A 14,547-nucleotide genomic window follows, 5' to 3' on the forward strand; every position below is an offset into this window, starting at 1 on the left:
AACAGAGTTAAATATGTCCTTGCATCTACAAAATGAAAGTACATTGTTTAAACGTTTAATTACATTATATTAATTAGCATTTAAAATGATGTTCCATTAAAACATTTTAAATGAAAAAGACAAAATAGTGCCCAGCACTGACCTGTTCTTAAAACAAAATGAATCCGCCCAGAGAGCTAATTATTAAGCAGTGACAGAATCTAAATGTTATTCAAACTGACCCCAGACTGGCCAAACTAAATGCAATGCTTTGTTTGATTCCTAAAAGCACATTAAAGCAAGCTGCTTTGAATTGCTTCTTAGTCTGTAGCCCATGCAAAATAAGCCTTTGGGCTAAGGTAGATGGGCTTCAGACTCAAAAAACAGCCGCAGAGAAATGGCTTTAAGATCAGTTTGCAGTGCAATTGGGAAGCATTCACACTGACTTGTTTAAAGAAATACAAGCGAAGCAATGCAATGTATAGAAAAGTAAAACAAGCCCCAACTGTAGGCTGCTTTATAAGATTCAGCCACTGCATTCCATGTTAAAAATGCTTCACAAACATGTCCAAAGGAAACCACAAGTTAGTGCCACAATTCTGCTTAGGCCATGATCCACACACCATTGTACACTGTACAATGAGGAATACAGCTTTATTATTTCCTAGTTTAGCTTAACAGCTTCTTGTATAACACTTATTGAATAACAAATTAACATGAATGATACCAAGTCATTGTCCTTTGAGCAGATAGGAGGTAGAAAGGTGACAAGCTGAATAGCTCAACCAACATATAGTGGTGTCACCTGCTTGACTGTGCAATATGGCAGCTGAATATATATTACAAGACTGGTGAGAAGAATTCCAAATCATTTGGCAAATAAAAGTTAATAGAATTGTATTTCAACTGTCTTTTGCCATTTGTGTTCCGCTTAAATCTGTAATTGAACTGCTTGTTTAAAAAGAGAACCTATCCTAAATCCCACATATATAACAATATGTATTTAGCTGTTTGATTGGAATTCCACTTTGCCTGCTACCAGCACACCTGCACATGATGGAAGTGTTGTACCTGCTGCATTCCTCTATGTTGAGCACACGTAGGCAACCTCGGTACTCCGGCTGTGGTGAAACTATCAGTCCTCACATGCCTCTGCTATTGGGAGTCATGCATGTGGCTCAATCTTGCAATGGTTATGGGAGTTGTAGAGGTTCCAAAATGATACTACACAATTCCACTAGATATGATCTATTATTATGTATAGGCTTTGCTTATTGCTTTAGGAATGCAGTGACATGAAGATAGACACGTCAAGTTATACGACAGTTATACAATTGAAAACCTTGAATAGTTTTTAGCAGTTAGCCATTACATCATTTCACTTAGACTCAAATCATACAAAAATTAGTTCCCGAGTGCAGTAGCCAAAGCAAATTACTGTTATTAAAAACACCAGTACGAAACAGGAAAGGTTTTCTTTCCCCGCAAAACACTTACTCTCATCACTGTTTGCTTTAAGGGCATACCCTACTGGACAGAAACAGCATAAATCAACACATTTTATTAAACCGCCAGTAGAAAAAAAATAAATGATATTGTATCACTTCTCTCGTCTACAACCATGCTTTTAAAAAACGGATCAATCAAATATATGGATTTTTACCTTGGCATAAACCTGCTTGTGCTTCTCCATGAAAATCCAATCACTGTCCGGGGATGGGCAAGGTACACAAATGAAAAGTTGACATCCACTTGTTTCTCTTGACTTTCACGAAGCAAAAAAGATGATTTCCACCCAGAAAGAGGATACCAGACTTTTAAGAGACAATCATCCTGTGAAGACAGCAACTGGTTTGTCTTTCAGTTGACAAGGAAATATGTAAATATACTGGGGGGAATTTATCAAAACTGGAGCAGACAAAGTCTGGAGCAGTTGCCCATGGAACCAATCAGCTTCTCTCTTCAGTTTGCTCAGTTAAGCTTTGAAAATGAAAGAGAGAAGCTGATTGGTTGCAATGCACAGCTGCTCCAGATTCTGTCTGCTCCAGTATTGATAATTTCCCCTCCATTCAGTTTCAGCTAGAACATATTGAGTTATTTTTGCAGCGATCAAAACCATGTTTTCCGCGTCTGTGTTGTTGCATTAAATGTAAAGATCTTTAGAGTGTCCACTAGAGCTTACGGGCAGTGCCCTCCTTACCATCTTGACTTGAATTGTATTGTGATTGTAATGTCTTCCTTATATTAAAGTGCTTATAGTAAAGTGCTGAGCAAACTGTTGGCACTATATAAATCCTGTATAATAATAATTGAGCTGCTAACTAATGCATTGTTTTCAGTGACTCGGACAAGTCATAGCACTGTAAGAAGGAACAGTCAAGCACAACCATTGTGTAGATAAGGTAAAGCATGCATATGTAATGAGCAAATATGGCTGCCCCCACATATAATTTAAAAAAAGTGTATACAATATATATAGAAAGATCCCTCAGGACATTCAAACAACGGAACAATTAGACATTTATTAATATATAATAAATGGCATCCAACAGTCATATAAATTGGAAGACAAGCCTGGCTGTGCTGAAATGTGAGCTGTGATATTACTTCCGACCTTACCCCACTCCAACACTGAAACGTCTTCTCTCCAAGACTCACACCTCTCCTGTCCCTGATATTCTTCACAGAATACTGAAATGTTCACTCTCTGGAACCTCACTGCCAGCCTTTGATTAATTATAACCAAGTAAAACTGTGCTGTGATTCTTAGAGACAAGGGTTCCATGTGTACAGGAAAGTGAGCTTATTATAAATGTCAGTCAAGTATAACAGACACTTATGAGATAAAATAGTAATGGGTACATTTATTAAAAAGAGAGATGAACAGAATACAATGGATGCATTTATCAAAACTGGAGCAGACAAAATCTGGGCAACCAATCAGCTTCTCTCTCTCATTTTCAAATCTTAACTAAACAAACTGAAGAGAGAAGCTGATTGGTTGCCATGGGCAACTGTTCCAGATTTGATAAATTATCCTCTGAAAGTTGTGTGTGCCAGAAACAAACATAATACCATCTTTGGGTGAATTGATGCTGTATTATCCAAGTAACATTTCTCCTGTATAACAAAATATAATTAAAAGCATTTTAGATTTGGATAAAGCAGTGAGATAGAACCACTGTCAGGTGTTATTGCTGTGCCCCTGTGTGTGAGTGGAAATCTTCCAATAGGGACACTTGTTCACATTGCAAGAGGGGATTTCCCTCTATTTGCAAAGATATCCTATAATTTCCTGTTGTGTCTACAGGACAGGAAGTAATAGGAATCTCCCTAATTACAAAAATAAATGACAACGGTTTCAACCCTCCCCGACTCTCTATAAAGAAAAGCAGTTAAGGCTTTAGATATAGTTGGCTGAGCTGATTGTCGCAAGCACTGTTTGGCTGACCACTTTCCAACATGTTCTTTCAGCAAAAGTCAATCTAATGATCGACTTCTGTCAAGGGAATAGGGTCACCAACGGATCAGCAGCAGGAATCGGATGAAATTTGCTCCGTGTGTACCCAGTTTAAGAGCAGGAAGTGAGACATCCTATCACTAACTGATGCGCTACCATGACTCCACTAAGCCAATAGAAAAGGATTATTATTATTATACAGGATTTATAAAATCACCAACAGTTTGCGCAGCACTTTCTAAAATAAAGAGAGACAGTACAGTTACAAGGAGGGGGAGGGCCCTGCTCACGGGAACATACAACCTAATAAAAGGATTCAGGTGCATGTAGACTTTTCTACAAACTGGGAAATCTCATGCAAAGCATACAGCTTGGTCAGAAGTCCAAATTATCTACATGGCTCCATGCTTGTTAGACAGATGGCAGCAATGTCTGAAATGGTTAAATAGGTAAGGCTATTTTAGGATTACAGTCACATAAGGAAGATCATTTACCTATTAAGTCAGTGTTTTAATCAACTATTTACAGTGTTTCAATGAGAAGTCACTCTGCTATTTTACCTATTAATTGGGTAGTTAGGTTTTTTTATAATATTGTCCTTCTCTTAATTACTAATGCTCAATTACTTTCCCCCTCTGCTTTGACTTTAAATAAATACATTTACCCCACCTAAATAATCTATTCATAAATAATGTATTAAAGTCAAATAACCGGCTCCATCTGCTGCTTTACTCAGAGAGAATTTCATGGGGAACCACAGGCTCCAAACCGAGAGAGATCAAAATGCCTTTGTGCTAGCCTACTATAATCCCCTACACATTCAGCACGTAGCCTGAAAGAAGGGCAGCCCTGTAATCCACTCAGTCTTTAATGCATTACACAGTGCAGTGAATCGAATAAATACGTTCTAAAAACACAAACGTGGAAGTCATTTTATTATGCAAAGCAATTAAAGAAAAACTATTGCTAGGGAAACTATCACATGAAAACTGCAAAACTTGGTCTGGCCAATGTTATTAGTTGTATTATGGGGGCAGTATTGGGAGAATAAAATCTACTCTTCTCTATAGTTAGAGCCAGCGTGTGACCCCCGCAGCTGTCACATGTGAGCTCTATAGTTTGAGAACTGAGAGATCACAAACCGTTGATTGCTCAGCTCAAGGTCTTCTCCCTGCAGAGACCGGTGACTGTCAGCCACTGTTACCCGCAAGGATTCCTGCCTCCCCTCTCTCTTTTCCTCCAGCCCTCATTGGAGGGACAGACAGGGCAGGGAGTGGGCATAGCTAGATATGGTTCTAGAGGAGGCAGAGCCAGCTATCAAATCAGGCAGTGGGGTGGATCCTGACAATCCTGTAGGGATCTTTTCTGGCTGCACCGTCAGCATAGATGCTGACTTTGGGTAACAGGAGTAAATTAGTAAATGTACTCGTGACCCAAAACAGAAATATAGCCAAAAAAAAAAAAAAGGTTTGGCCATAGATCTCTTTTAACTGTTTGTTTATAAATGTGTATGTTTTGGCAACATTCTGTCTCATCTGCAAGTACAGGAAAATACCTGCTAAATTTGGCAGAAATCTAGTGAGCTCTTGACTTCCTGAGATGTGGGCTGACAACATTGCCCCTACTGTGCTGAAATCCCAAGCAGTGTTGTTAGCCCTAACCAGTTTTTTGCTGGACTACACAACTCCTACATTCTCCTCATGTCCATATGAGAAAGGTGTTCTGTATTCCAGCAAGGGAGAACTCAAGCAGGCCTGAGAGCAAAGGTTGGGATTCCAGTGTAGCAAAGCCATCAGGAAGAACATAGTAATGAAATGAAGCAGCTTATATTCCTTGCATACAAACTTGTCTACATGAACATTGAAACATTTTTCACGGTTATGAAAAGGGGCTTCACAGCTTCAGCTCAGTAGGACAAGCAGCAACACATGTTAATAGATTTGAGGCTTCCATAGTAGCAAAATTACAACAAATATGAATAGTAGGATAGGCAAAAACCCCAGAAGGCACATCCAAAGGTTCACAGTGAAAAAAAAACACATGAAACCCAGATTTCTACATCTAAAGATCTGTAAATGGGCCCTGAGTTTGTACTCTGTCAATATATTTTATTAAGAAAAATAAACAAAGGGTTGTCTCCCTGGGTCACAATGTAACAGGAGCACGTAAGTATAGATGAGTCACACCCATGATGAAAATGAAAACAAAATGCCATCTGAAGCGGAGGCAGCAAATCGCCTTCTAGCTGGAAGTCTCTTAACGATGCCATCTGTCACAGAATCATATGCCTGGATAATCATGGCTGCTGAAACATGACGTTAGAGGATAGAGGAAAGCAACCAAACATAGCACCTCTAATCTTCTGAAATGCATACCATAAAAAAACATCAATGTTTCTAAAAAATAAAGCCCAGGAAGGTCTATGGAATATGGATACAAATGTTTGTAAAAATAAGTGGAGGGAAACATTTGTTTATTTATTGGCCTCCAGCTGGAAAACAATTGTAGCTTAACTGTATAAAACAGTTCTGCAAATGGCACAAGCAACAATAGCTGTACCTGGAAAGATAATTGGAAATAATAAGTTCTTAAGAGGTGCGGGCAGCAGGAGCGGTAAATATTTACAATCTTCTTTCCAGATACAGTGGTACCTCGGTTCACGAACGCTTCTGTTCGCTAACAATTCGGTTCGCGAACAGGAAGTTCAGCAAAAGTAGTTCACAGTAAAGTTGAAAAAAACAAAAAAAAAACACTAAATATTTTTGTTGAAGGTAAATGCCAGTCAAGCACATGGAAAATTATACACTGCCTGGCCAAAAAAAGTCACATGCTCTAATATTTAATTGGACCGCCATTAGCTTTGATTATGGCAAGCATTTCAATAAACTTATGTAATGTCACAACATTTATTCCTGTCCAGAGTTGCATTCAGTTTTCACCAAGATCTTGTAGTGATGATGGGAAGAGTCAAACTACTGCATAAAGTCTTCTACAGGACATCCCAAAGATTTGGGGTTAAGGTCTGAACTCTGTGGTGACCAACCCATGTGTGACAATGGGGTCTCATGCTCACTGAACCACTCTTCACAATTTGGGCCCAATGAATCCCGACATTGTCATCTTGGAATATGCCCAGTGTGCCACCAGGGAAGAAAAAAATAAATTAATGGAAAATCTTGGTCATTCAGTATATTCAGCTAGGCAGCTGACCTCATTTTTTGGTGACATAATGTTAGTGAACCTACCCCTGACCAACTGAAGCAACCCCAGATCATACTCTTATCCATCTGCTTAGCTAAAATCCAGGTGGTTACTTTTTTGGCCATGGAAGTGTATTTACACTAAATTCGGAGACACAGACTACTTCCTGAATTGTAATCTTTTCTCTGACATGCATTTGGCTACCATGCTAGCCAGATCTTTTATACGACAGACACATCCTCTTCTAAATGGTCCTGAATCTGTGAAAATACAGAGCAATGTATCCTTGCACAGAAGTACCACCCTCTCTAATCCAACGTATTGAAGAAAGAAAAAGAGGGTGAACAATACATACCTTGTGCCTTCATGCTCAAAAGCCCTGCAAAATTCCTGCTGAGTCTGACTGCACCAAATGTTTATAAAACTCAGATGTTTCAGCAATTAATGTCTGATAGATAGAATTTCGCAGTTCTATAATAGTTTTGACCTGTTGCCCAGTTTTCTTCTTCTTTTTACACATAGGTTCTGAAAATGAGTGATAACTTACCTTCCCTGCAGTTGCAAAGTATTCACCATCTGGGGACCACTTCATCAAAAGCACAGGCACAGCAGTCCTGTTTGCAAGGAAACATGAAATATTCATACTCATGATGTGCTGTTTCGCAAAGTATGTAAATCAGATTAATAAATAAAGAGAATTGATCTGCTGCTGTAGGTCAGGAATGCTCCTGCTACAATTTAGACGATTGATGTTTGAGCAGAATATCTTAATAAAGCATATACTCAAACAAATGAGCTGGGAAATTACTTTTCGGGAAATAAAGTATTAGGTCAAACAAACACTCAGGTTCTGTATTCCTTGTACACAATATAAAACAGGTGTGATAAATCAAATTAATTCAGTTGCTGCGCTGTCCAGTTTTTGATTCTTTGCCATATCCTTTTTTGGCATTTGATTTACATACTTCAGGCTTTGAAGGTGCAAATCTACGGTGACACATAAGTTAAAGTCTAACTCCGGGCATTTAAAATATAAAGTTGCCTCTCCTTTCCCATCCCTTCCCCCAAATAAATGATCAATTGTTTGTTTCCTCTAGGGCATACATGTCAAACTCAAGGCCCGCGGGCCAGAACCGTCCCGCAACTGAATTATCTCTGGCTTGCCTGACGATAATTATCATTAGATCTGGCCCTGGCCGCCGGCAGCTCTCTCACGCTGCCCGCGGCGATCTTCATGGTACTGAGGACCTGGAGAGCTGCTGCCGGCCAGAGGACTGCATTACCCAGCAGGGAGCCTGGCAGCAGCACAAGGGAGGTGTGGCCGTGAGGTGACTGAGAGGGGTCTCGAGGTCCAGTCCAGATGACATGAGGTGCTCCCTGGCGGGAATCAGGATCCAACACAGACGACTGAGAGCCGGGAGAGCTGCAGCCTGGTACTGTGCTGTGACACTGTCAGTCAGTATATCTCTCCCCTTCTTTTCCATCACTTCTTCTGTACTGTAGAAGTGATGAAGAGCGGGAGTGATGTACTGATAGCAATATCTGTGACACCTGTGTACCGCCTGCCTCCACACTAGTATGTAATCTAAATAGTTTTATCTCTATTATTTAAATTATGGTAAAAATTTTGTGGGGGAGATACTGTCCCCATTGAGCATCCCCCCAACATACTTTTTTTTACTGTAATTTAAATAGAGATAAAACAATTTTTTTTAAAACATCTCTAATTGATGATTTTCCTGATCCCCCACTGATATCTCCCCTGCGCAGAGGAGAGAATGCAGGGGAAGTATCCACAGAAGCGGGCACCAGATGGAAAATCTTTTTCGTAAGTAAATTCTTTTGTTGTAAATGCACTGTACTATTTAACGTCTGTTTTTGGCTTTTATTATTTAAATATTTAGGCTATTTCTTAAAGGGAAAGTAAATAAAGTTAAAAAAAAATGTTTTATTGTAATTATGTACCATGCTTATTTATAATTAAAAGTACAGGTTTGTTATTATACCTTGTGATATACTGTATAGGCCGCTGTTTTATACTGTGTGATATACTGTATAGGCCGCTGTTTTATACTGTGTGATATACTGTATAGGCCGCTGTATTATACTGTGTGATATACTGTATAGGCCACTGTATTATACTGTGTGATATACTGTATAGGCCACCGTATTATACTGTGTGATATACTGTATAGGCCGCTGTATTATACTGTGTAATATACTGTATAGGCTGCGGTATTAAACTGTGTGATATACTGTATAGGCCGCTGTATTATATTGTGTGACATACTGTATAGGTCGCCATATTATACTGTGTGAACCAACCCGGCCCTCGACTTGGAGCATTTTTTTAATTTTGGCCCACTGTGTATTTGAGTTTGACACCTCTGCTCTAGGGGATGGACTAACACACACCAATACTTACCTTAACCAGTGATCCCATGACAGTTGCTCTCCAGCGCTGGAATGTAAGTACACACTCCTACTAGTTGCCACATCGCATCCTGATGACGTGACCACTGGCCCTGCACTGTACATAATGACACTGGTGAGAAGGGCAGTGACAAAAATAGTTTGAGAAAGGCAAGAAGAGCATCACCTGGGAGACTAGTCCCACTTGAACCAGCAGGAAATAAGACCATATCCGTCATCCTTTATTGTTTAACTGCTCAGAGCATGGTTTTTCAAAAAAGTAGAAATGCTTGTTGCAGGGGTATACACTATTAGTAGACCCCCCCTCAGGAAACAGCTAAGTTTTTTTCTAGTTCTATACCAGCTTACCACTAGGTGTCCTTTTACCTTTGCAAAACTGCACTAGCTCTGCCAGGTTGGAGGGGGAGATTTTGTAATTATCAGTTGGACTAGGTCTGGCCATTGAATGTGTCATTCTAATAAATTCAGGCTGTTGGAGGGGGGCCGGCTTAATTCAGACAAGTACAGGGATGTGCTTTATCAATGTGCTTAGGGCAATTCAATGAATGGGAGTTATTAAAAAAAAGGGAAAATTACAAGAGGAGAGCTCAGTCATGTGACCTGCCAAAGTCACAGACTCAATACCTCTAAAATGCCTGCATTTTTTTAAAATGGGCCGCAAATGCCAGCAGTAGTGTTTAATAATACTCCGACGTAATAGCAATACCAGCCCCTTCGTTTTTGTCTATTAAAAAAGGTCATTATCCTGCTGGAAGTGGAACATCCATCCCAGTCTCAGACCTCCTGCAGACTAAAACTGCTTTCTAGAACTGACATATATTTGGCTTCATCCATCTGGCCAGTTTCCCAATTCCTGACAGTAAAAAGAGTCCCCACAATGTTATGCTACCACCACAAAACACTATCGAGACGATGTTATCAGGGTTAAGTGCAGGATTGATTTTCAACCACACAGAGTTTCGTGCCAAGTCCAAAAAGTTTTCTTTTGGTCTCACTCTACAAGGCTTAATCCCAACATGTTTTGAAAGCTCCTTGGTTTTCATGATGCGGTTTCAATATGTTTTCTAACAAACTCTTTGGCCTTAAAAGAAACCGGTGTGCTAATTTTGAAATCATTTGACTTATTGCACACTGACGGACTCCTTTCAACTAATTGTGTGATATCTGCAACTGCTTGCACCAGAGCTTATTTAGAGATTAGTAAATACTTACACAAATCGCATCCTTCCAGTGAAGATTTTATATTTTTGCAAAACCTTTACAGCAGATGTCATACAGGAATGAAATGTCACAGAAGAAATTCTGTAATTTCAGAACATTATCAGAGGCAGCGCAGCGTGTTCAGCACCCCATCTCAACTTACTTGCACTGCCAGATACAGTTCCAGTCATTCAAGGAAGGTTGAACATTATCCTCTATGAGGTTTCTGTCAATATCATCCTCTTCCTCTTCTAGAATGTCACTACGAGGTGGTGCCCACAACTTCAGGTACTCGGTGGCTGTCAACAGTCTGTTACCTGCAGATTATATTTCTTACAGTTTTCTATAATATAACGTATATAATGAAGCCCTAATGTATACATTTTTATATTTTAGAGCACTAATAATTAAAATGCGTACCATATTTTTACTGTTACTAAAACACAAAAGGTTACAATGAACAAGAAATGAAACCCTATGTAGTCCCAGTTAGTGTCACACCTTTTTTTAAAAAGACAGTCATGTAAGAAAACAATTAAAACAGTATTTATATCTTAATAAACATAAACAGAACCTAGTGCAAGCTAATATTAACTTCATAGCAGAAGGATGTACAAATAACAATGAACTGATATATCAATAATAGAAAAGCAGAGCGGTCACATGAGCTGGGCAGTGCAGGCCTATTAGCACTGAAGCTTTCCACAGTCATAAGCACCCAAGGCAATACATTGCATAAGGATATTCAGTGGTAACTTGCTTACCTTGAGGATCCCATGCCAAATTGTACGTCACAGAGCTAAGGAAAAACTGGCCAGTCCTAACCCACTGATATTTAAGCTCCTAAAAAAAAAGAAAAGAAATAGGTTTGGAAAGCTCTCAATTCATAATTACATTGAGTAACATATACCCTACAGTAGTAATAAATTAACAAAAATTTAAAATACACAGCTTTAATCCAGTCACTGAATCATTAAAAAACAAGATTTGTTTTTCTTTATTTTAGATCCTTTGCACAGCTGAAGAAACCAGCAATCTAAACCAATTGGGACTGCTTTCTATGGAGCGGTCTTTCTAGCACTCGATCAATCTTAGGCTCCATTCACACCTGAGCGGCTGTACGGATACGCGCAGAGTCACTCTAAACAGAGAATACAATGCACTTCAATGTGCATCGTTCAGACTATTGCAGGGAGCCTCTGAAATAGTATAGGCTCGATAATCCGTCGGATTCCACACATTCGCGGCTATTTAAAAGGCCGCGAACGAGCGGCATCCGTGCGGATTGAAAATATTAGCGTTCTCATCCTGCACAGTCTTCTGCGCGGAAAACCAACGCTATATGTGAATGGAGCCTACTTCATTGTGTGGAATTTATTTATGGGAGTTATCAATGCTTGCAAATGTTCCCACTTTCTTTATCTCTAGGGCTGCTGCATAATCCTGTTGGAGGACCCATGACCTGCGACTTTGACTTCAGATTTCCTGGTAGTCTTGAGATTTGATTGTGCCCTGCACAGATTAAAGATGCCCCATGATAGACACAGCAAAGCAGCACCAAAACATGACCAAGCTTCCTCCACATTTTACAATAGCTACAGTATTCTTTTCTTTATGTTTTTCTTTCAACTGTCCAGTGCATCTGGATGGTGTGATCAGACACTGATGTACCTAACCCTGGAATTCAGCTTGTGTCTCTTTGGAAGTTTTTCTTTGTCTACCATTCGTATTATCCTTCTGTTCAATCTGGAGCTGGTTTTCCTGCTGTGGCCACATCCAGGGAGGTTGGCTACACTCCCATGGACCTTAAAATACTTAATATTTGCAACTGTAGTCACAGGAACATCAAGCTGCTTTGAGTTGGTCTTACAGCATTCACAATGGACATGCTGGTCTATAATTTGTTTTTCTGATCTCCTCAGACAACTCTCTCCTTTGCTTTCTCTGGTCCTTGTCCAGTGTGGCACACAATAATACCAAACAGTGACTACTTTTCACCATTTAAATAGGTTGACTGACTACATGATTAAAGAGGTATGATAATTATAGAAAACAATTATGAAATATTTATAATCCTTTCCAGGGTAAACAGCAAATCCATCCAGGCCTTTCAGAATATCTTTGTAGAACAAGCTATAATTTATCACGTCACACTTTGCTCTACTCTATGACATACCAAACCCATGCAGGTATACAAAACAGCTTTTCATTGTATCACATTTTAGGAGGAATAGAGCTTTGTTTCAATGAGTTGTAAGGGTATCGACAAATGTTTCCACGTCTGTACAGAAGTTATAATCCTAAATGATGTTATTGGGCTAATAAATAAGAAATTATTGTAAATACTTACACTGTTTCGTTTATGAGAGTTAACTGTACCAAGAGGTTCAAAAATGCAAACAGTGTTCCCATATGATGCAGCAATCTAAAAACAAAACAAAAATATAACTATCACTAGTAACATACAGGTTACACTATTTTCTCTTGCAACATTTTTTTGATATTACCACATGAAGCAAATATTTAAAAAGCTACAGAACACTTTAGTGACCCTTTTGCACATCTCATACTTAACTCCAGGAAAAGCAAATATATTATAAATACAAGAGGCATGTGTACTATTGCTTGAATCTTCCAGATCTACGTAGTAATCAAGTGCAGGGGTGTGGACATTTTTTTTTAAACTACTTGTCCAAGGACTTAAGTGGGGGCCCAATCTACTTGTCCTGATACAAAACATTTGAACCAAAACCGTATTTACTCGTTCTAAGCGAAGCTGGAGCTTCCTGTATTATGACCAGTCACTGCGGTTCTCTCTCACTGTGCAGGGTGACTAGTCTTGTATCCGGCCCACTATTATCTCACCACTACTTTTTGGGTTTGCAAAGGCATTTGGTCTTCACAAAGTAGATTTTTATCCTTTGTGGCGATTGATGAATATACCTGCCATCAAAGCTTTACATCATTAGCTATTCTATTTATACCTTGCATATATTTGTTGGTACTTTGGTGGAGTAGCAGAGTTACCACATTACTCCCTAAATGAGTAGGCAAAAGGCAACAAAAACACAGATCTGGGATTCATCTGGTTCCAGCTCATTCTTAGTCCCAGCAATGCATTTTTGTTTAACCTGGGTTTTACGGGCTAAAAGAAAAAAAATCAGATGCCTCCATTCATGATGCTAAACAGCATGGATGGCAGAATCTCCTGTTGCAGGTATTGTATTAATTTCAAATTCAGTTCTTAGTAGATGCATACAATTTCTGATCTCTCTGGGACTCTGGTGAGTTCTTTGGTTTTCAAACCTGATATTGTCATTTTGAGGGAAACTCACACTCTTTGCTGAATTTTTATTTAATTTATATAAAACGGAGAATGGAACAGGAAGAGCTGAAACACACAAAACTCCTTAGTGGAGAGCACCTAGTCAGAAATTATGGGAGGGAGAGCTTGCTGTTGGAATCACTTTTGGCTGGATAAGTTTAGCAAATAGACAGGACACCTAACCTTGACCTGCTGCACATGAGGCTGTCTAACTTTGAACTCCAGGTCTGTATGCATTTATTTGTTCTATGATATTTGCTGTAATTCCTAACAAAGAGGAAACGGCTTTTATTATCACACTTGTCTAAAGCTTCTGATAGTGAAAACTGTCCCTTCCAAGAAGCCCCTCAATGCTTAACATAGGCAAGACAAGAAATACTGACTTTCTTTTTCCAGTACACTCCTCTGTTCATTTAGGCAGCACCAATGAACATATAATGAATCATTAGCCATGGTTAAAACCCCTTTCCCATTCTGGAGGCCCTTTACTTCATGTCCTGTAGATACAACAGGAAGTGACAGAAAATCTCTCCAAAGTGAAGGTAAATTCTCTCTTACACAACTGACTCTGAACATGGGTTTCAATTGGAACATTTATCCTCCACATCTCCTGAAATTCTCCACAGTGGGGACACAGATGAAATAAAAATGACCATTCCCTCTTATATCACAAAAAGGAAAAAAAAAAAGTTTTAGAGATTAACACTTATGCTGCAACTCGTACTGCATATCAATAAGCTTTTGAAGCAAATCCAAGATGGTGATCTTAGAAGAAGAAAACCCATGTAAGGCTGTGTATACCCTGGTAGATTATTGCATTAACTTTCATTTCATGTTTTGTCAGAACATTCGATAATGCCATCAGGGACTTTATGAATGTCGTTCAGAATTTCATTTGATTTTAACCTTTGATTTTGGAATTAATGGAGTTTCCAGAATAAAAGCCACA

General features: G+C 39.1%; 1 protein-coding gene across 1 annotated transcript in view; it reads right to left on the bottom strand.

Moving 5' to 3' along the window:
• The window catches only part of LOC108800738 (dmX-like protein 2), a gene marked incomplete at its 3' end in the record, with an annotated part of 51,498 nt that overhangs the window by 19,327 nt on the left and 17,624 nt on the right, over positions 1-14,547 (bottom strand). The window contains exons 3-7 of the mRNA XM_018572728.1: positions 12,624-12,698; positions 11,038-11,116; positions 10,437-10,590; positions 7,188-7,254; positions 1,643-1,812 (exon numbers count right to left, since the gene is read on the bottom strand). Of these exons, the coding sequence (XP_018428230.1) occupies positions 1,643-1,812; positions 7,188-7,254; positions 10,437-10,590; positions 11,038-11,116; positions 12,624-12,698 (545 nt within the window). The remainder of the gene's footprint in view (positions 1-1,642; positions 1,813-7,187; positions 7,255-10,436; positions 10,591-11,037; positions 11,117-12,623; positions 12,699-14,547) is intronic.

Source organism: Nanorana parkeri, unplaced genomic scaffold (genome assembly GCF_000935625.1).
Source record: "Nanorana parkeri isolate BGI_ZX_2015 unplaced genomic scaffold, ASM93562v1 scaffold2115, whole genome shotgun sequence".
Taxonomy (NCBI): Eukaryota; Metazoa; Chordata; class Amphibia; order Anura; family Dicroglossidae; genus Nanorana; species Nanorana parkeri.